This window comes from Eretmochelys imbricata, chromosome 5 (assembly GCF_965152235.1).
Source record: "Eretmochelys imbricata isolate rEreImb1 chromosome 5, rEreImb1.hap1, whole genome shotgun sequence".
NCBI lineage: Eukaryota > Metazoa > Chordata > Testudines > Cheloniidae > Eretmochelys > Eretmochelys imbricata.
In genome coordinates, this window is record NC_135576.1 from 73,563,449 (window position 1) to 73,585,790 (window position 22,342).

Below are 22,342 nucleotides of genomic sequence, written 5' to 3' on the forward strand. Positions count from 1 at the left end.
TTTCAGAAATTAAAACAATAGTCTTAAATATTCATTTTAAATAGTTATATCTGTTTAATGTGTTTGAATCATAATTCTTTTAAAAATTTAAAAATCATGATAGGTGATAACGTGGTTACTGTCTTAAAATTAGAGATGTGATGTAGAGACATTATATATTCTTCTTTGAAATACAAGAAAATATATTCAAATTAATTACTTTTCCCAAAGTACTTTTTTAACCTCTTATAACCTAATTGATTCAGAGCTGACCAAATTTATAGAGACAGAGACCTCAGCCATCTGCTGTTCCTTTTTGCTCACATTCCAAAATATTGCACCAACCTGTATATGAAATAATAAGTGACCATTAATTATGTCTGTTAATAATACTGTCCAGGACTGTTAAATAGTTATTCTAAACCAAGTGGTTTTTTTGAGAGATGATTTTACAAGAAAAAACAGAAGCTCTCAAGCTTTCCCACCCGACTGACAATTTAGTTTGACCAAAAATCATTCATGCACTATTTCTGTCATAAACAGTTTAATATCAAAACAAAATTTATTTTGAAGGTGAGGGAATATAGAATTCTGACTTCCCATAAAAATGATTTACAGCTTTAACTATGGAGCCGTTACTGCAGATTCATAGTAATTGTCTAAAATATTGGAAAAAAGAATTAAAATCTTAAACAATATGCTTTGGAGAGTTCTTTTACGCTCCTTTCTGTATCTCTTGTGCACCATTACGTGCCTCTGTAGTTACAGAGATGCTAGCATTGAAAACATGAGAAAAAGGCTTACAGCCTTTGGTAGAGGTCAGTCAGCAAACTTTTTTTCTGTAAACTCCTATAGTATTAGAAAAGTGATGATTCTCATACAAAGGAAAAAAATTAATGAACAGCAGCAGATGCTGAACAGTGAAATCTTCAGTGAGCTTAAACTCAAAAAGGAAGCTTACAAGAAGTGGAAATTTGGACAGATGACTAGGGAGGAGTATAAAAATATTGCTAGAGCATGTGGGGTGTTATCAGGAAGGCCAACGCACAACTGGAGTTGCAGCTAGCAAGGGATGTGAAGGGTAACAAGAAGGGTTTCTACAGGTATGTTAGCAACAAGAAGATGATCAGGGAAAGTGTGGGACCCTTACTGAATGGGGGAGGCAACATAGTGACAGATGGTGTGGAAAAAGGTGAAGTACTCAATGCTTTTTTTTGCCTTGGTCTTCACAGACAAGGTCAGCTCTCAGAATGCTGCATGGGGCAACACAGTATGGGGAGGAGGTGAGTAGCCCTGAGTGGTGAAAGAACAGGTTAAGGACTATTTAGAAAAGCTGGACGAGCACAAGTCCATGGGTCCTGATCTAATGTATCCAAGGGTGCTGAGGGAGTTGGCTGATGTGATTGCAGAGCCATTGGCCATTATCTCTGAAAATTCGTGGCGATTGGGGGAGGTCCCAGATGATTGGAAAAAGGCAAATATAGCGCCCATATTTAAAAAAGGTAAGAAAGAACCTGGGGAACTACAGACTTCCAATACAGCCTCACTTCAGTCCCCAGCAAAATCAGGGAGCAGGTCCTCAAGGAATCCATTTTGAAGGACTTGGAGGAGAGGAAGGTGATCAAGAACAGTCAGCATGGATTCACCAAGGGCAAGTCGTGCCTGACCAACCTGATTGCCTTCTATGATGAGATAACTGGCACTGTGGATATGGGGAAAGCAGTGGATGTGATATATCTTGACTTTAGCAAAGCTTTTGATACAGTCTCCCACAGTATTCTTGCCAGCAAGTTAAAAAAGTATGGACTGGATGAACAGACTGTAAGGTGGATAGAAAGCTGGCTAGAGTGTTGGTCTCAATGGTAGTGATCAGCGGCTCGATGTCTGGTTGGCAGCCGATATCAAGCGGAGTGCCCCAGGGGTCGGTCCTGGGGCCAGTTTTGTTCAAAATCTTTATTAATGATCTGGATGATGGGATTAATTGCACCCTCAGCAAGTTTGCAGATGACACTAAGCTGGTGGGAGAGATAGATGCACTGGAGGGTAGGGATAGGATCCAGAGTGACTTAAACAAGTTGGAGGGTTGAGCTAAAAGAAATTTGATGAGGTTTAACAAGGACAAGTGCAGAGTCCTGCACTTAGGAAGGAAGAATCCCATGCACTGCTACAGGCTGGGGACTGACTGGATAAGCAGCAGAAAAGGACCTGGGGATTACAGTGGATGAGAAGCTGGATATGAGTCAACAGTGTGCCCTTGTTGTCAAGAAGGCTAACGGCATACTGGGCTGCATTAGTAAGAGCATTGCCAGCAGATCGAGGGAAGTGATTATTCCCCTCTATTCGGCACTGGTGAGGCCACAGCTGGAGTATTTCGTCCAGTTTTGGTCCCATCACTATAGAAGGGATGTGGACAAATTGGAGAGAGTCCATCAGAGGGCAACGAAAATGATTGGGGGCTGAGGCACATGATTTACGAGGAGGGGCTGAGGGACTGGGGTTATTTAGTCTACAGAAGAGAAGAGTGAGGGGAGATTTGACGGCAGCCTTCAACTACCTGAATGGGGGTTCCAAAGAAGATGGAGCTACGCTGTTCTCAGTGGTGGCAGATGACCGAACAAGGAGCAATGGTCTCAAGTTGCAGTTGGGGAGGTCTAGGCTGGATATTAGGAAACACTATTTCACTAGGAGGGTGGTGAAACACTGGAATGGGTTACTTGGGAGGTGGTGAAATCTCCATCCTTTGAGGTTTTTAAGGCCCGGCTTGACAAAGCCCTGGCTGGGATGATTTAGTGGGTGTTAGTCCTGCTTTGAGCAGGGGATTGGACTAGATGACCTCCTGAAGTCTCTTCCAACCCTAATATTCTGTGATTCTATGCACATGTTTGTTTGTTTTTTTAACCTGTGGGAAAGTGAAGTTTATGCAAAATTCTATGTAAATATGTGCTTTGGAGTCAGGAATTACCACCGCAGGCTTGATTGGGGAATGAACAAAACAAAAGAGTTAACCCAGGATAAAACTAAAGTATAATCTTTTAAGCTGTGTGCTGTATTTCCCAGCTGTGGAGTTACCATTGGGTGCAGAAAAATACACAAAAACACTTGTCTTCAGCAAAATTACATACATCTAAATATTAAAAGTAGTACCAATGGAAAGGATTTCACTTTTGATGTCTGTGGCTAGTCAGTCAAATACACAAAGGTTGCATTGTTCAGAATTATATAACTTCACAACTTTTACTGTTAAAAACATGTTTGATCAAGGACGTACCTTTGCAGAAATGATGACTGTGGCTCATTGGGTGGCACTGCCAGTGTTTAATAAATGAGTACATTGCTGGCAGAAAACCACTCTCTCTGAGTGAGAGAATTTCATCCCCTCCCTGGGAAAGAGAACCTGGAGAAACTATAACACAGGTCAAGAAACCCACTACCTCTTCTTAGCACTTATCAGCCAGCAAACTGATTATCTTGATTTACCATTTCAAAATTAAAATTTATGTGAAGAGTTTCAGGCCGGCTATGTCTGTAAGACTTCAATTTCATTTTTTGTGTGTGTGAATCTCCCTTTCTTCTTCCCAATTTCAAAGGGGGGGTTTCAGACATTTCAGGGAAGGGATTTTGTTATTTTCCTTTGTCTGTTAATTTTACAGTGTTTGTTACTTGGATTGGTAGCAGAAAGGAACTTGACTATAGGAAACTCTTACTAAAACGAATCAGAGTAACAGCCGTGTTAGTCTGTATTCGCAAAAAGAAAAGGAGTACTTGTGGCATCTTAGAGACTAACCAATTTATTTGAGCATAAGCTTTCGTATGCATCGGATGCATACTGTGTGCTGTAGCTCACGAAAGCTTATGCTCAAATAAATTGGTTAGTCTCTAAGGTGCCACAAGTACTCCTTTTCTTTTTAAAATGAATCAGTTCACTTCTATTTTCTCTTTCCTATCCTAAGATTTATTTAATCACTGATTTGTTTTTTTGTATGTCTCCTTGCTATTGTCCATGCCTGTTGCAGCTGCAGCAGCTCTGGGAAAAGTAGGGGGATGGCTTTGTGGTTGCCCACCTTTTTCCTAAGCTGCATTTGTCCAAAGAACTGAAGGACAGTGGGGTTGCTCCCACTTGACATAGATTTGTTGCTGTCCCTTCCTGTTAAGCAGGATTATTTTGCCCGAGGAGCAGTAAAATTGTGGGAACATTTAAAAGCTTCAGAATTCCAATAATCTTGCAGCAACTGTAAAACACTAATTAGTTTGATCCATAGTTTAGTGACAGTAGAATGTACAGTAAAACCTCAGAGTTACAAACACCTCGGGAATGGAGGTTGTTTGTAACTCTGAACAAAACGTTATGGTAGTTCTTTCAAAAGTTTACAACTGAACATCAACTTAATATAGTTTTGAAACTTTACTATGCGGAAGAAAAATGCTAAGTTCCCTTTTTTTTAGTAGTTTACATTTAACACTACAGTACTGTATTTCCTTTTTTTGGGGGGGGTGCGGGGGGGGCGTGTTTCTGCTGCTGCCTGATTGTGTATTTCCAGTTCCAAATGAGGAGTGTGGTTGACTGGTCACTTCATATCTCTGGTGCTCATAACTCTGAGGTTGTACTGTAGTTACTGTTACTTTGAATAAATATTTGTGTATGATCATTGCTTTGTTTACATTTTCCTTCTACACATCTACAACTCGTTTAGTATGCCCTAGGCACCGTGATAAGTCTTTTTGTTTGTTTGTTTTAGTTTACCTAACAGTATGTCCACAATACAGTATTTAATTTTGGCCCAGAATGTAGCTGCACTTTGCACCAATGCAGCTCACCCTGTACTTGAAACTGGGGTGAGCTGCACTGTGCAAATCCAGCTTTCCTTGTCTACACTAGTGTTTTGCACCACCCGTACTGGAATTAGGACAAAAAACCACAGTTCAGTAGAACAACAGATTCTGCGTCTGGGTGAACAATTACAGATATATGAATGAAACTAAACAATTTAAATGAAAATATTTTCTGAAGTGCAAGTCCTCTACAGTGTTTAAAACCGGACACTTCTGAATTGTGCTAGAAAACTGCCCTTGCCTAAAATCTTGCGAAGGCGGAGGATATATCTACAGAGCAAAGAACCACCTGCAGCTGGCCTGTGCCAGCCGACTCAGGCTCAGGTTGTGAGGCTGTTTCATTGCTGTGTAGACTTCTGGGTTTGGGATGGAACCTGTGTTCTGCATACAATTGTGGGTGATACCTACGATTTCCCACTCTTTCTTGAAATCCATATTTGAGAACCTGTAATATGGTACAATTTCAGAGGAAACTTCTAGTATTTAGTGAACCTAATTTACATTTAGCACACGGACTGACTTTGTTATGTTGTTAACCAATAAGAAAGAGATTCTTCTTAAATGAAGTAATCCAGTTTCTGTGTTTGGGAGGTGGGGGACTATCTGAAATTCAAAAAGCACAGCTATGCTAAGAAATGTAAAAGGAAAAAGAACATGAAGATTACATGTTAATTTGAAGAACAGCCTCCCTCCCCACCCACCACCAGTTGCATAATTGTACCATGTAACAATTGTGGAACTTAATGGCTATGTATCATTGATTTCCCCAGCTTCACTTGAATTTAAAAGCTACCTGGTTCATTGAATAAGTACTTCATAATAGCTACTGGAAAATGCTTGTTAGTTACCAATCTGACTTCCAGTGCTTGTATTTTAAGTCTTTTTAATTACACACTTTTTTCCCTTCCCTTGTGTGTTCTGGTCAATGAAAATTAGGCTTGCACTCTAAAAGGATTTTGCAGATTTAGATTTAAGTGGCACAAAACCCAGTTCTGGAGACAAACCTCTCCTGTCTCTGCTAGGTATCCGATGCACTGCACTGAGCATAACAGGTCGTCTTTTGTCAAGCTTATAAAATAAGACACTCATAGATTCCAAGGCAGAAGGGACCAGATGTTCATCTAGTCTGACTTCCTGTATACATAGGCCATAGAACTTCCCCAAAATGCTTCCTACAGCAGATTATTTCGAAAACCATCCATCTTGATTAAAAATTGTCAGTGATGGAGAGTCCATGACTCTTGGTAAACTGTTCTCATGGTTAATTACTCTCACCATTTAAAAATATATGCCGTTTCCAGTTTGAATTTGTCTCCTTCAACTTCCAGCCATTGGATAATGTCATACCTTTCTTTGCTACACTGAAGAGCCCATTATTAAATATTTGTTCCCCATGTCGGTACTTACAGATTTTAATCGTGTTACTGCTTACTCGTCTCTTTAAGATAAATAGATAGACTCAAAAAGCTCAATCACTATGAGGCATATATTTTAATCCTTTAATCATTCTTGTGGCTCTTCTCCGAACCCGCTCTAATTTATCAACATCCTTCTTGAATTGTGTGCACCAAAAGTGGACACAGTATTCCAAGAAGCGGTCATTTCAGTGCCAAATGTAGAAGTAAAATAACTTCTCTGCTCTTACTTGAGATTCCCGTTTATCCATTTAGGATCGCATTAGCTCTTTTAACCACAGCACCCCTCTGGCAGCGCATGTTCAACTGGTTATCTGCCAGGACCCCCCAATCTTTTTCAGAGTCACTGCTTTCCAGGGTAGAATCAGCCGTCATAGAAGTATGGACTACATTTTTTGTTCCTACATGTATACATTTACATTGAGCTGTATTAAAGTGCTTCTTAGTTGCTTGTGCACAGCTTACTAAGTGATCTAGATTGCTCTGTATCACTAACCGATCCTCTTTGTTATTTACCACTCCACCAATTTTTGTTTCATGTGCAGACTTTATTAGTGATGATTTTTATGTCTTCTTCCAGGTCATTGATAAAAATGTTGAATAGTGTAGGGCCCAAGAACCAATATCTGCAGGATCCCACTAGAAACACACCTGCTGTGTGACGATTCCCCATTTTACAATTACCTTTTGAGAACTATTAATTAGCTGATTGTTTTATCCAATTAATGTGTGACATGTTAATTGTATGTTCAGTTTATTAATCAAAAGCCATGTGGCACCAAGTCAACTGTCTTACAGAAGTCTGAACATATTATGTCAACACTATTGCCTTTATCAACCACACTTATAATCTCATCAAAAAATATGTTAATTTGATAGGATCTGTTTTCCATAAACCCATGTTTATTTACCTTAATTACACTACCCTCCTTTAATTCTTTATCGCATCCTCCATTATCTTGACTGGAATTGATGTGAGGCTGACAGAGCTATAATTACTCTGGTCATCATGTTTACCTATTTTGAAAAATTGCCACAATATTAGCTTTCTTCCAGTTTTCTGGAGATTTTTGGAATGTGTAGCTTTGTTGATAGCAAAACTGACAGACCCCTTCCATAACTAAATTAAGGTCTAATCTGGTAGAGAGGATAGGGAGAGTTACTACTGAAAAATTTGGGTGATTTTTCTATTGGAAAGTTGTACTCTCATGGTGGTTCATGGTGGTTCTAGAATGTAGGCCCACTGCCATAATTTAAAAGTGTGAAATAGGTTCCTGAACAACTCTTGGATAAGGTCCTGTTTACCCAGACTTGTACTGGTGTACTAAAGATACTTTAAAAAAAATCATTTTCGGTAATGCACTGCAAACCCCTGTGTGGATTATCTTAAATAGGTTTTGAAATGGTAAATCTTAGGCTGAATCGATATAAACCAAATCAATACACAGTCTTCAAACTGGTTTAAGAGCATCAATTCAGGGGGTTGTATTGCTTTAACTAAAAACATATATTCAGTTAAACTGGTGGAAATTTGTTTGTAGACAAGATCTAAAATGCAAAATAACATTTTGTTCAGTCTACATTTCAGTTATCAGGGATGGTTCTGGGAATGTTTCTACTCAAAATAACTTGTCCTAAACTTTATGTTAAATCAATGTAGGTTTTTTGAGAGCAGTAAAACTTATTTACTGATGCAACTTGTTTAACAGCTTTGTTCAGTTTAGTTTAGAAAAGTGTCACCATATAGCTTAATGACGGACCTCAAAGATAATGAAATAGTGTTACAATAAATTGAGGGTTGACTGATTAGAAGGCAGCAAAGATGATTGTCTTGCTAGTGCTGTTAATAAACGGAGTGCAAACTATATGACCTATAAATATAAATTACTGTTAACTAATCCACTTTAGTCTGATAGTAAAATACATTTTTTTTCCCACAGAGTGAAGATACACAGCAACAAATTATTAGAGAAACTTTCCATTTGGTATCCAAACGTGATGAAAATGTTTGTAATTTCTTAGAAGGAGGCTTGTAAGTATTGAAATTTAACAGAAATTTCTAGTATTAATGAATAGCAAGGGCTGTCACAAAAACCTTCAAGAGTACCATATCTTAGAGCAGGTTTCAGAGTAGCAGCCGTGTTAGTCTGTATTTGCAAAAAGAAACTGAGTACTTGTGGCACCTTAGAGACTAACCAATTTATTTGAGCATAAGCTTTCGGTAGCTACAGCAGTAATTTAGTTAAAATTTCTGTCTAAATATTTCTGATGCACCCATGAGAAAGACCATCTACCCGTCTCCATTGTATCTTGGTAATAAATACGCTGTTACAGTTAAGTAGCTATAACTATCTTCTGTTATAAAGTGTTCTCTGACTTAAACAAAAATATTTCTTCTAGGGCCCTGTCTGTTGTACGGTTGTAACTGAATTAGGGGATATGGTTACAACACAGCTGTCCCTGATCCAGAGACAATACAGAAACAAATATATAGTAGCCTAGATGGCACCTAACTATATTCCCAAAGCCCAGCTAAAGCTTTGAGGTCAACCTGAGAGACTTTCACTACACCATTGCAAAACTTGAAATCAGTGGCAACTTGTCTACTGGGTACTTAGGCCTGAGCTCCTAATATTTGGATGCTGTGTGCTCTTGGTAGAGGGTTCCTGGCCTAAAGATTCCATGGATTTCTGCCAGAGTCCAAGTTTGCTGGTCTGTAGAGCAGTGGTTTTCAAACTTTTTTTCTGGGGACCCAGTTGAAGAAAACTGTTGATGCCTTTGACCCAACAGAGCTGGGGATGAGGGGTTTGGGGTGTGGGAGGGGCTCTGGGCTGGGGCCGGGGATGAGGGGTTTGGGATGCAAGAGGGGCTCTGGGTTGGGGGGAGGCTCAAGGCTGGGGCAGGGGGTTGGGGTGCGGGAGGGGGTCAGGGCTCTGGGCTGGGGGTGCAGGCCTTGGGGGGGTCAGGGATGAGGGGCTTGGAGTTCAGGAAGGGGTTCCAGGTTTGGGGGGGATTAGGGCTGGGCCAGGGGATTGGGGCACGGATTTACCTCCGGTGGCTCCCGGTCAGCAGCGCAGCCGGGGTGAAGAGGCAGGCTTCCCGGAAGCGGCCAGCAGCAGGTCCGGCTCCTAGGCAGAGGTGCGCAAGCGGCTTCGTGCTACTCTCGCCCGCAGGCACCACCCTCCCCCTGGTTCCCATTGGCTGGGAACTGGCCAATGGGAATGTGGAGCTGGTGCTCAGGGTGGAGGCAGTGCGCGGAGCCCCGTGGGCCCCCTGCCTAGAAGCCGGACCCACTGCTGGCTGCTTCTGGGGTGCAGTGCGGTGTCGGAAAAGGTAGGCACTAGCCTGCCTTAGTTGGGAAACACCGCCGACGGGACTTTTAATATCCCGGTCGGTGGTGCTGACGAGAGCAAGGCGACCCAGTGCCTGACATGCCGTGACCCAGTACTAGGTCACGACCCACGGTTTGAAAAACACAGCTGCAGAGCAAGTCTGGATTAAGAAAAATGATTGTTTTAAAAACTGTGTTAGCAAACGCATTTTTAAAAGTGGGTCTTTTGCACAGTGTAGACAGCAAGTTGTGTTTGCTGGCCATGATCAACCCTAGGCTTCTCCCTTGTAACAGGTTTTTGAACTTGACTTTCCCTGTCTACACTAGGTACAAAATCCTGTTTACAATGTGTTTAGCTAATGTGTTTCAAAACATGTCTGTTTTTCCTAGTTTAGTTGTGCCCTCTGAGCCTGGTGTTTAAATAAAGCATATTTGTTTGACCTTTGGTTAAAACTGTGGAGTGTTTTCCTCTGATGTATTGGGGTGGCTGATAAGGAGGCAGATATTTTTGATGACAGGTGTTGTCAATGCTGAAGTGATGATTGGATTTTTAAGGTAAAAATGTCAAATTTTTTTACTCCTTGCGATCTTAGAGCATGTTTGTTGTGAGGTCTCACACCTTAACAGAGGGCAGAAGTGCTGAAATAAGAGACGCGTTCATTCAAAATTTTAGTAATTGAAGTTACATAGGTATTAACAAAAACCACAATTTTTGGGAGAAGAGGTCATGATTGACATTGTTTTAGCTGCCATGATTTTGGTCTCTTTGTAGACCACTATTGACACTTAACACGAGTTAACTAGCTGCATTCCTCTGTGGGGGGAACCTAGGGTTGACTAAAGCCAGTTAACATGTTAAAAGCTGTGTCTACGCTTGGAGCACAATCATGATCAAAGTTGTGGTAGCTACCATGATACCAACCATGACCTGTTTTCCTAGTCAAGACAAGGCCTAACATTTGACGAACAATCCTTTCTCCTCTTAATTATTCCACTTTTGCTTTCTTCACTCTTGGAAGTATCATTGCAGTAGTTCTCCAGTTAGCTTAGTCTTCCAGGCTGGACATGACCTGAATTTCTAATGTTTTAAAAAAAAAAAAAAAAGAAAAGCCACAGAGCAAAAGCCCATCCTTTCAGGCATTTTTTTTATACATCATAAAGAAGTGCGCAAAAAAAAAAAAAAAAGTATGGGGGGTGGGTGGCACAAGCTCAACTTTTGTTTCCTTTCTTCAGGTCCCCATTTGATACAGCTTTTCAAGCAGGGACAGTCTTCCTGTATCTCTGTAGAGCAATTTGCACATTTTGGGCATAATTGTAATATAATACTTGTAAGGTACTTGGAGGTTCTAGCAATAAGTGTGGAACAACTTCACATGCACTGCAATATCTAGATAATTGTCATAAATTAAGGACACCGTATAAACCTTTACTTCGCTTTTTTTTTTTTTTTTTAAGTTTTCAAATCACGAAAACTCTGTAAATTTTTTGTTTAGCTATTTTTGTTTAGTATTTGGGAGCATGGGACTTGTCTCTTCAAGCATTAATGTGAAGCTGTGTGGAAAGTGCAGGTGTTCTAAAGGTTCTTAATAGTTTTAACTTACAAATAAAGAATAGAAAATTAGAGGGATCATTTCTTTGTGCAGATTTGTGATCTATTAGACTCTGGTGATTTCTTCTGTAAATCCAGTTTAGGAGGGGTTTTTAATGGCTTATTCCCCAATGTTCAGAATCATCAGCTTAATACCTGTATACCCATGTATCACAAAATGTTTTCATTTATACATGAACCATGTTGTTGCTTAACATAGAATTTTTAGCCACCTAAAGAAGAGAGATACATGCCTTCTGATATTTACAGTTAAAAGTTTCTCTCAGGGGGAGGCTATAGAGGATGGGCTGAAGCATATCACTGTTGATTCACTTAAGATAACTCTTCTTTTTGTAGTTCACTAACTTGATGATTAAGGAGAAATATAAGGAATTTAAATTTCTGCATCTCTTTTAATATTGTAATACAACCAGTTGAGTGCAATGCACTCATACTCTCTGTAATGTCAAATATTCTGTAGCACAACTGTTGTATTAATTCAGTTTATCCCTAAGATCATAAATTTTGTTTAAGTGAATATCCGTGCAATCCATGTGTACTAATCACTGACTTCAGTGCATGTGTACTTAAATTTTTTCAACTTCTCCATGGCTCCCCTGAGTGGGACTGGGAAAGATGCTTGGGCATGTGACCGACCCCCTTCTGAGTAATATTCCTTACTCTCTGCTCAGTGCCTGCTAGAATGTCAGAGTGACACTTGCACACATCTTAGTGGAAGAGTGTATTTATTGATCTGTTTGCCATAGTTCTGATGTGCAGGTGCATATATCGGTGTGCTTACTACTGTCTAGGAGGATATTTACTAACAGTAATTACAATTCAGAGTTAAGATGTCATGTTGGTTTGGCTTGGTTTTTTCCAGAGCACCTTTACATTAAATTATGAGGTTCTCTATTATACTGTTAATGGCTGAAGTATTTTCAACATATACTTATTTCATGATGTAATTTAAATTTAAACTGTATCCTGAAAAGTTTATAATTTGCTGTTAATGAGTTTTTGCTCATCTTGTCTTGACACTGACCTAGCTTCTCTTTATTTAGACTAATAGGTGGATCTGATAACAAACTAATCTACCGACACTATGCCACGTTGTACTTTGTCTTCTGTGTGGATTCTTCAGAAAGTGAACTTGGCATTTTAGACCTAATACAAGTAAGTGTTGTTTTTAAAGGAAATGCCATATTTTTAAAGATACTTGGTGTTTCTGCCTTCTGGCTTACCTTTTTCTGAATTGCTTGAAAATAAAGATGACTTCCATTATAGTGTAAAGTACAACATACTTGTGTTAATCATTGTACAGTTTCCTACCATTACTAGAGAAAGTTCTTTTTTCACAAATTAATGTTTAGGTAAGAAAACAGTTCATTTGACAGGTAATGAGCCTAAATTATAATCTGCCATATTTTGTTGCATCTTTGCAGAGAATTGGGGTCTAGTTTTGGTAACAGATTCATTCAGTTCAAATGGCTGTTTTCCTAGATTTTTGTTTCCTCTCTGCTCACTTTGGCATTTTGTAGTGTCTGAACACTGCAAGATATTGGCTACCACATACAATGAATCATCTTTTCACAGCTGTTTGCTCTACAGAGTAGAGTTGCTTTGTTTTGTAGCATATCTTCTTACTCAAATGTGTTAAAATATTTACAAAGTGAGAAGAGCAGCAAATTAATATTTAATGCAACTTCTCAGGTATTTCTGAATATTCACTCTATCTACAAAATATACATCTTCATTCTTAATTAGAAACAGTAGGATCAGAAAAGACCACTTGAGTTATCCAGTCTGATCCCTTGCATTTTGCAGGGCCACTTATGCAACTCCAACTGATTTCTTTCTTGCTGTGCTCTGATATGTACAATGATGATACTTCAGCAACCTCCCAATAATTCCACTATCCAATGGCACTGTCTAGCCTGTGTTTCCTTTTCGTGTCTTTAAGACAATGGCTTTATGCATACTGAAGCCTCTAGGTAGGTGTGCAATCATCATCAAAATTAAATCTTTGTTCTCAAACTTCTTCACAAAAGCACGTCTATCACAAGAAGTAATTCAACCTATGAACACCATTTCATCTCCCAATACCAGTTTGACATCTTCCCTGTGGAAGCTATAATGCTTGGAAACATAAACAACTGTGGGAAGGAAACAATATATTTATAAATGCTTTCTAGGTCACCTTTAACAGATCAAGGTGTTCCATGGATATTAATCTTTGACTTTCACTCAGAGGATATACTGTACATGTTTGTCCAGCTTCCAGTCTCTGCCTCAGAGGATTCTCATGTCAGGAGGGACTAGTGAAACCTTTCACCTTAATACTGCAGATATTTAAGTGTTATGAATTTTACACTTCTTGTATACGATCACTTTTAAGGCTCTATACAAATTGTTTAAAGGCTCTTTGTATTGGTGTTTGTGATTAACTAGAAAAGGGAGAGTGCTATGGGTTAGCATCATTATCAGTGGGTATGTAAAGTCTACAGGGTTAAATGTGAGTTATTCTTAAATCTCCTTTGAAGTGTTACAAGAGGAAATCAAGGCCTTGGTTCATCTTTTTTCTCTCAGTAGAGTTTATGATATTATAGCCACAGTAAGCAAAATGAAACTAGAACCTTGGTGAACAGCCAGAGCCATGGCAATGTGAGGGAGAGTCGCATCAAACTTTCAAAAGAACCTAACTAACTTAGGTGCCAAGTCGCTTTGACTTTCAGTGAGACTTAAGCTTCTAAATTGCTGTAGCACTTTTGAAAATTTTACCCCTTATGTATAGTCTTGACTTCTAAGGCTCACTTCCCCATGAAGTACCCACAAAGAATACTGAGATCTCAGTGGTTAAAAGCTGTACAGAGCCTTGCAAGTTGCATTTGTGCAATCAGACAGTTTTATGGGAGGCATAATGCAGTTTGGTCTGAAAGATGGATTTCTTAATTTCTTAACCTTAAGTCGTCATGACTGTAGATGCATCCAAGTAGAGCGAGGTAAATCACATGCAAATATTGCAATCTTTAAAGGCACATTAAACCTAGAGGTCCTGGGGCAACAGACTACTGTAATCTTTAACAAGTCTGGCGTCCAAAAAGCTTAATATTAATTCAAACAGGTATGTAAGACACAAGGTAGAACTGGGTGGGAAATGATTTTCCTGTTCTGGAAGAAGTTTTGAGATTTCAGAAAATTTTCCTGTCCCAACTTGGGACAAAAAGTCCGTCTAAAATTTTCACAAACCAGAAATCCGGGGAAAAATTCAGATTGGCTCAGTTGAAACATTTGATAACTTCAAAATATTTCACTTACGTTTTTCCTTTACATTTTTTTTTACTTTACTGTAAATTAACTTCAATTTTGAACTGAAATTCAGGGGACAAGTCAGCAATTTCAAAACTTCTTTCAAATCTTTTTTTCCCACAGGATGTTCATCAGAACCAACCTTATCCTGCAGACAGATTTGATTTCAACAAATAGGCATTTACCAACGAAAATGTTTAGTTGAAAAATTCCTGACTGGCTCTAGTACGAGGTCAGCCCTTTTAGTTTAGGTTAGAGCTGGGCAGAAATCCAAAAAACTTTCTTCTGGTTGATGAAATTGAAAACTTAAAAAAATCAACTGTAGTTAAGGTCCATTTGACAGATTTGCCTGAAAACTGACAGATTTGTGCTTTGGCTGACCACCAGAGGGAGTGATTTCCACAGTCTGACCTCCCTCTTATGTACTGGAGGCTGGAAATGCTCAAAATTTTTTTTTACCTTTTGTAAAAAGAAGAGGAGTACTTGTGGCATCTTAGAGACTAACCAGTTTATTTGAGCACAAACTTTCGTGAGCTACAGCTCACTTCATCGGATGCATTCAGTGGAAATCATCCGATGAAGTGAGCTGTAGCTCACGAAAGCTTATGCTCAAATAAATTGGTTAGTCTCTAAGGTGCAACAAGTACTCCTTTTCTTTTTGCGAATACAGACTAACACGGCTGCTACTCTGAAACTTAACCTCTGCAGTGCTTCAAGTGCAGTAGTTCCCAGATGTCAGTACCCAAGTCCTGTTGTGCAGGACCTGGCACAAACGTAAGAAGAGATGGACCCTGTCCCAAGGAGCTTGTGATCAAAAAGACTCTCAGCAAAAGCATCTCAGCTGACTTGAGCAGTTTTTAATAGTGCACAGGGAATTCTGTGATCCTTAAAGCAGCCACCTGCTAAACCATATAAGGTTTTATAGAGTAAACCAGATACTTCAGATTGCACCCAGAAGCAGAGGGGAAGTCAGTATAGTTTATGTAGAACAAGTGTAATGTACTCATGCTGACCAGCTCCACTAGGAACATGGATTGTTATACTCAGCACTATTAAAGCTTCCAAGTTTCATTCAAAGTCAGCCCCATGTGTGGTGGTGCTGCATTTATTTACTGCTATAACTACTAATGTCCAACCATTTAGGTATTAAATGTCTGGATGATTGTCCCATGCATCTATCAGAGATCACTTTGAGCCAGTTGTCTGAATGATGACATTACAGCTTGCACTGTAGTAAAAACCCTTTCACAGGCAGACTGGATTAATCTCTCTTGAGGTTTGCTAGTGCTCTCTAGATTTGGTGACACACGAAAACCTGAGTTTAGAAAGTAGGTCTATTGACACCAAATACAAACAGGATTTTCTAGATCTGAAATAGACATTCCATAATATTTCTTATATAGATTTATCGTTTTATAGTATCTGTGTTTTAGATGCATTTGATTAGTTATCTGTTTTTTTCAGCCGTTAATGCTGTAGTAGAATGTGAGTACTTAATGCAAGAGGAGAAGGGATGGTCTTGTCTTGTGGCTAAAACACTGGACTTCAGAGATCTGAGTTTAATTCCCTTCTCTGCTACGGACTTCCTGTGTGATCTTGGGCAAGTCATTTAGTCGTTCTGTCCCTCAGTTCCCAATCTTCTGCTTGTGTGTGTGTCCTTTTTCTCCCACTTTGTCTATATAGAATGCAAGCTTTTCAGGACAAGGACTGTGTTGTTATGTTGCTGAGCACAGTGGGCCCTGATGCTGACAATGGACTCTTAATTTGTCTTACCATAACACTAAGAACCAAGCTGACGTTTTGATTATGTATGCTATAGTTAGTATTGTGTGTATTTAGGTTTATTAATATTTGAGTAAAATTAAAACAAAAAATAAAATACAGCTTTATTGTAATAATTCATGTAATTCTAAAAGTAAAGCACAAGGGGGTGCTAAAAATTCACTTTGGAGCATAGTTAGTTACGGAAAACACGCTATTTCTACATCTCTAGTCACCAGGTCTTGGCTTGAGATTTATTTGCCTGCAGAAGTCATTTTTAATTCTCAGTTCTGTGACTCACATTGTTCCTGCATTGTTGCTCAATCTTTTTTATGAAGTTGCTTTGTGAAAGTCAGTAGGTAGCCAGCAATTCCTTGGATGTCAGTTTCATGATTAATTTAATGTCCTATAGTTAGTCTCAGCTGCAGTGGCATCCCAATAGTACATTTGAACTAGTTTTTCTCTTAAGGAGAAAGAAACCCCTGGTTCTCATGACCCATAAGTGCTAACGCATCTGAAGCAATTACTGCCTTGTTCGAGATCTGTGTGCTTTTATCTCTTGGTGCACATGTTTGACTCTAAAATAAATTTTGTGTTGTAAGCATGTTGGCTCTTATTTTATCCACTGATGCAGTTATTCTGAGACTTTTTAAAAATACTTAATTTTAATTAATCCCCCTTCTTATAACTTGTATTCTAGAGTAATACTTTTTAAAATGAATATGACATAAAAGGTTATAAACCTGTTTACAGTCTGATTCTGGGCTTCTGCCCTACCAGTGTCACACATAATCCCAGCTGTTACCAGTAGAAGACTGAGAAATTTCAACTATTTTATTAATAGAAATCTTTATCTTGTGAAAATTCCAACTGTGGGGCTCTGCAAAACTAATAGTTTTCTCTTAATTTACCAGTGTATTTAGTGCTTAATGATTATGCTGTGTAGACAGAGGTCTTTGGGCTTCAGTGGTTATCTTCCAAAACTTTCCTGTATTGTCTTAGATAACTAATTATGATACCCTGATATTTGCATTAATTAAATAAAATTTTTTAAGGGCAGCCACTGAAGTTATGGATCTAAGGCTGTTGTGAGGAGTGAGGAGAGGTCCTAGTTGTTGGGACAGTGTAAGAGTGAAATACTGTTCAGTTGCTCCTTTTCTGTTCCCCTGTCTGTGAACATAAATATCGCTACTGAAGACACTTCGCTTCTTATGCCTTATTTTAAAATGTCATTTTGTATAAAGGAACATTTTTCAAGGCACTAAATGAGTGTCTTAAGGTCAGAATTTATAAATATCTTTGTTGTCTGTGCTTTGGAAACCTGTGCTTTTTCCCACCCCCAACCTCTAAACATAAATAGAATCAGGATAACTTCCTCTAGATAGAGGATTTTTTTTTATATTTTCTAGACTTATTTTTGTGGCTAAATGCTAGACAAAACTGCCCTTATATATACATCCCCCTTGAGGCACACAGAAGTTAAGAGAATTTCCCCTGGGCAATCATGGCTTCTCTGAGCCACATTGTAAACATCATTTAAGCAGTTTAACATATGAACTAATCATTTGTAAACGTGCCCTGTTTCTAGAAGACATTTGGTGTCTTAACAGTTAGCTATATGAAGAAAATTAGTACTTTTTAAGCATGAAGAAAAGAGGCAGCTTGTTGGGGTTAGTATTCAATTAAATTTAAGATATTTATTTGTAAGGTTAATTATCATAGTAACTCTTGTATTGAATCCATTTAAGAAATAACACAGGTCTAGATCCATAAAGAGGCAGAGGCACCTAAATCCATTTACATTACAAAAACATTTAGGCATCATTGAGATCTTCAACCCCTGCTCGCTGCCGTCTAATCCTATAGTTGCCTAAATTCATTAGGTATCTATATTTCCGCTGGTGGGAATGCACAGTGGATGGATATAAAGAGAGGTGCAACATGGTCAAATCAATGGGGTAGGAAAATGGTCCATTCAGCAGCATATTGAATGGATATGAGTGGGGCAAGATTGCATTTGTCAAGACCAGATAAAAGGATCTTGCAGTAATTGCAACGTGGTATGATGAGAACCTGGTTGAGAATTTTACTTGTATGGATGGAAAGGAAAGTCTGTATCTTAAGATATTATGCAGAAAGAATCTGCGAGACTTGGACATAAAGAGATGTTCACTTTGAAGATGACACCGAGGTGACTGTCAGGATGGTGGTGTTGTCCAGTGATTGAGAAAGCAGGTAATGGGAAAGACATGGGGGAAGATTAAGATCTGCTTTACGTGTGTTGAGCTTGAGCTGACAGCTAGACATCCACAGGAGATGTCAGAGACACCAGCTGAGATTTTAGTTTGGACAGAAAGAGACAGGTCTTGAGCAGAGAGATGGGTTTATGAGTGCTCAGCAGAGATGTGGTAATTGAATTTGTGTTTGCAGATGAAATTACCCAGAGATAGGATGCAAAGGGAGAAGTGAAGGGGAGCAAGGACAGAGCCTTGTGGAACCCTCACAGAAAGATGGAAGAGGGATGAGGAAGATCTGCTGAAGGAGCGATTAGGAGAACAAGGAGAGGGGAGAGCGATGTAAGCCAAAGAAGGACAGCATTTCAAGGAGAGCATGGTTGACTGTGTAGAAGGTGGGTGACAGATAGAGGATGAGGATGGAGAACAAGTTCTTAGCTAGGTTAGGACATGGTCATTAGAGAATTTGGTAGAAGTGATTTCAGTGGAGTGCTGGGGCTGAAACCAGTCTGTGATGGATTTCGAGGAGAGGCACTTCAGACAATAGTTATAGACAGCTCATTCCGTGAACTTAGAGTTGAAAGGGAGAAGGGAAATGGGCAGTAGTTGAAGCAAGTGGGGTCAAGGATGGGTGTTGTTTAAGATGGGAGAGACTAAGTCATGCTTGAGTTATGGGAGTGGGAGGAAGAACCAGAGGAGCATGAGAGGTTAAGAAGAAGAAGAAGGGAGGGGATGAAATGATGGGATGGGATCACTGAGGCGAATGGAGAGGATAGAGCAGGAAAGTAGATGAGAAACTTCTGCCTCTGTGACAGGGGACGAGGAAGAGAGGGTTGTAGGAGGGGAAGAGAAGGCAAGCCAAGGGAAGTGTGAGGGTCACGTCACATTTTAGCAATTTTCTCTTGGAAGAAATTGGCGAGATTCTGTGAGGAGAGAAGTGGAAGCAGGCTGGGGCCGTCAAGGGCTACTGGAATATAAATAATAAATTGGTAAAAATAAACAGCTGAAATTCATTTTTACTAGATAGTTGGCATCCCAATAAAATTAGAAGAAACAGTTCAGATCACAACTGCATAAAATTGCAGTATAGATTTTCTTGGAATGTTCTTTCAATGTGTGACTATTCTTTAACTTTTGTATATGTGTAATCCCTTGGCCACGTTGCAGAGCTGTATTAAAAGCTGTCTTACTTTACATACCCTTTTGCCTGGGGCCTGCCAACATTAGAGGATCCCAATAATAGTGTTAACCACACATGTTTTTCAGATACAGTAGGCCTTGTAAAATCTACATGATCTCTATTTTCCATATGTGCCACGTCTGAAGTTCATAAATATTGGAATGATTGCGTTGCTCTTAAACCTTGACCTTTTGCTTTGTTTTTTCTTCCGCAGGTATTCGTCGAAACACTAGACAAATGTTTTGAAAACGTCTGTGAACTGGATTTAATTTTCCATGTAGACAAGGTACTGTGCTGAGCTACTATAATATCAGTTGAACCAAACATTCTTCTTGACAAGAAACATTTGGTCCTGAATCTGACAGAGTGTATAACAAGCCTATCCTTGTTGTTGGTGAAATCTTGTCAGTTTCTATCAAGTTATTTTTAAAGTGCAAAAAGTGTGCTGGAACATGTCTTTAATGAAATTCATTAGTACATTTACTTAGGAGGTGTCTGCAATGTAACTGTGTGTATAAATGCAAAACCTGAGATACCAGAATATTGTTCTTCGATGAGGGAAGCTGATGGTTCCAAGAAATATTTTCGTCCAGGTTTCTTTTTTAATGATATGTTACTCAGAATTGACATTAACTTTGGATTTTAGCATTCCAAATCCAGCAATTGCCTTTCACATATTTTATTATGAACATAACTCAGAAATGAAGTTAGTATACTGAGGGTGGGATGGATTCTGTACTGAACCCCCTGATACATATTAATGTCTTTTCTCATGTTTAAATAGAAGGTTCTGTGTGAATTCCCAGCTAGATGGTATAATTGACTTATTTATTGGTCTGGTATAAGGACATGCTGTTACTAATGCAGTCTGTCATTTACAAGGACACTGTAAACTTCTGACTACAAGTAACATCTAAAATGACTATAGTTGAGAGAGATTGGAGGAAAATGGTTATTCCTCTCAATTTTTTCATTGTGTTTACTTTGTGCATATATCTGTTCTGTGTGTGCAGTCATTTCCCCCTCTTTGTGAGAGGTTTTCACATCTCAACAGAGCAAGAAAAACATTAAAGGGAAATGTGATATTGATGCAGCAAAAACTGGAAAGAGGAAGAAAGGCAAGTGTACTACCTGAAACTCACCTTTTGAAGCTGAATAGCTGATTGCAAGCTGACCGCATCCTTCTTAAAGAAAGAATGCTTACCTGTTGACACTGATCACTGAAAATTTCAATAGATCTGTGTTGGTGTTTGAACTGATTTGATACTCCTGAAAAGTTCATTAAAATTTCACAGTAATAAATTAATTGTGCTTTCCCCATCCCAAAAGAGAAGTTGGTTTTGCTCCTAAAAATTAATTTTTTTGATTATGCTGATAATATTGAGATTGCAAATAGTGATAGACAAATATTTTATTATAACCTTGTGGGTTTCTCTTTATGACAAAACAGTTTTTTCATCAAAGAAAGTAACTGAATCTAGACAGAATCCACTAATGGCTTAGGCCAATATTTTCAAACCTGCAGCCTAAAATTAGGCCATAAATTCCATAGTTAAGCAAAAGTGGCCTTATTTATTTTTTTCCGAAGATGAAAAATCAGGACACTTCTGCTAAGTGGCCTAACTTAAGGCCTGCAGGTTTGAAAATACTGGCATTAATCTCTACAGTTCTTGGATTGTATTGTGACCCTGTTCAAGATAGTGCAATGAACAAGGTTACCAGGATTATAACTGTCTCATTTGAGCTACTCTGGCTATTAGTTTTTTTTCAGTGGATTTGTAACTGATCCATAAAGACGTATTAAAGGAACTGGCACATGAAATTACAAGTCCAATAGCAAGGATTTTTAATGAATCTGTAAACAAGGAGGTCATACTCTATGACTGAAGAATTGCTAATATGATTTTTAAGAAAGGGAAAAAAATGTGATCCAGGAAACTGCAGGCCTGTTAGTTTGTATGCAAGGTCTTGGAGCAAATTTTGAAAAAGAAAGTAGTTAAAGACGTAGAGGTTAATGATAATTGGAATAAAACACAACATGGTTTTACAAAAAGTGTCAGACCAACCTGATATCTTTCTTTGAGACGATAACCGATTTTTTTAGACAAAGGAAATGCAGTAGATCTAATCTACCAGGATTTCTGCAAGGCATTTGATACAGTTCCCACATGGGAAATTATTAGTTAAATTGGAGAGCTGGGGATTAAGAATTGAAATATGAGAATATAAATGCAAAATGAAATATGAGAATTGAAAGGTGGATAAGGAATGGGTTAAAGGGGAGACTACAGTTGTCATACTTAAAGGTCAACTGTCAGGCTGGAGGGAGGTTACAAGTGGAGTTCCTCAGGGATCGGTCTTGCAACCATTCTTATTTAACATTTTTATTACTGACATTGGCACAAAAAGTGGGAGTGTGCTAATACCATTTGCAGATGACACAGAGTTGGGCAGTGTTGCCAATATGGAGGAGTACCAGAATATCATAGAAGAAGATCTGGATGACCTTGTAAACTGGAGGAATAGAAATGGGATGAAATTTAACAGTGCAAAGTACAAGGTCATGCATTCAGGGACTAACAACAAGAATTTTTGCTGTCAGCTGGAGACTTAGCAGTTGGAAGTGACAGAGAAGAAGAAATTCCTGGGTGTATTGGTTGATCACAGGATGACTTTGAGCCACCATTGTGATGTGGCTGTGACAAAGGCTAATGC

General features: G+C 38.9%; 1 protein-coding gene across 1 annotated transcript in view; it reads left to right on the plus strand.

The window, feature by feature from the left end:
• The window catches only part of AP3S1 (adaptor related protein complex 3 subunit sigma 1), a 42,057-nt gene that overhangs the window by 1,555 nt on the left and 18,160 nt on the right, over positions 1–22,342 (plus strand). The window contains exons 2-4 of the mRNA XM_077817341.1: positions 8,165–8,256; positions 12,208–12,319; positions 19,842–19,913. Coding sequence (XP_077673467.1) covers positions 8,165–8,256; positions 12,208–12,319; positions 19,842–19,913 — 276 coding nt within the window. The remainder of the gene's footprint in view (positions 1–8,164; positions 8,257–12,207; positions 12,320–19,841; positions 19,914–22,342) is intronic.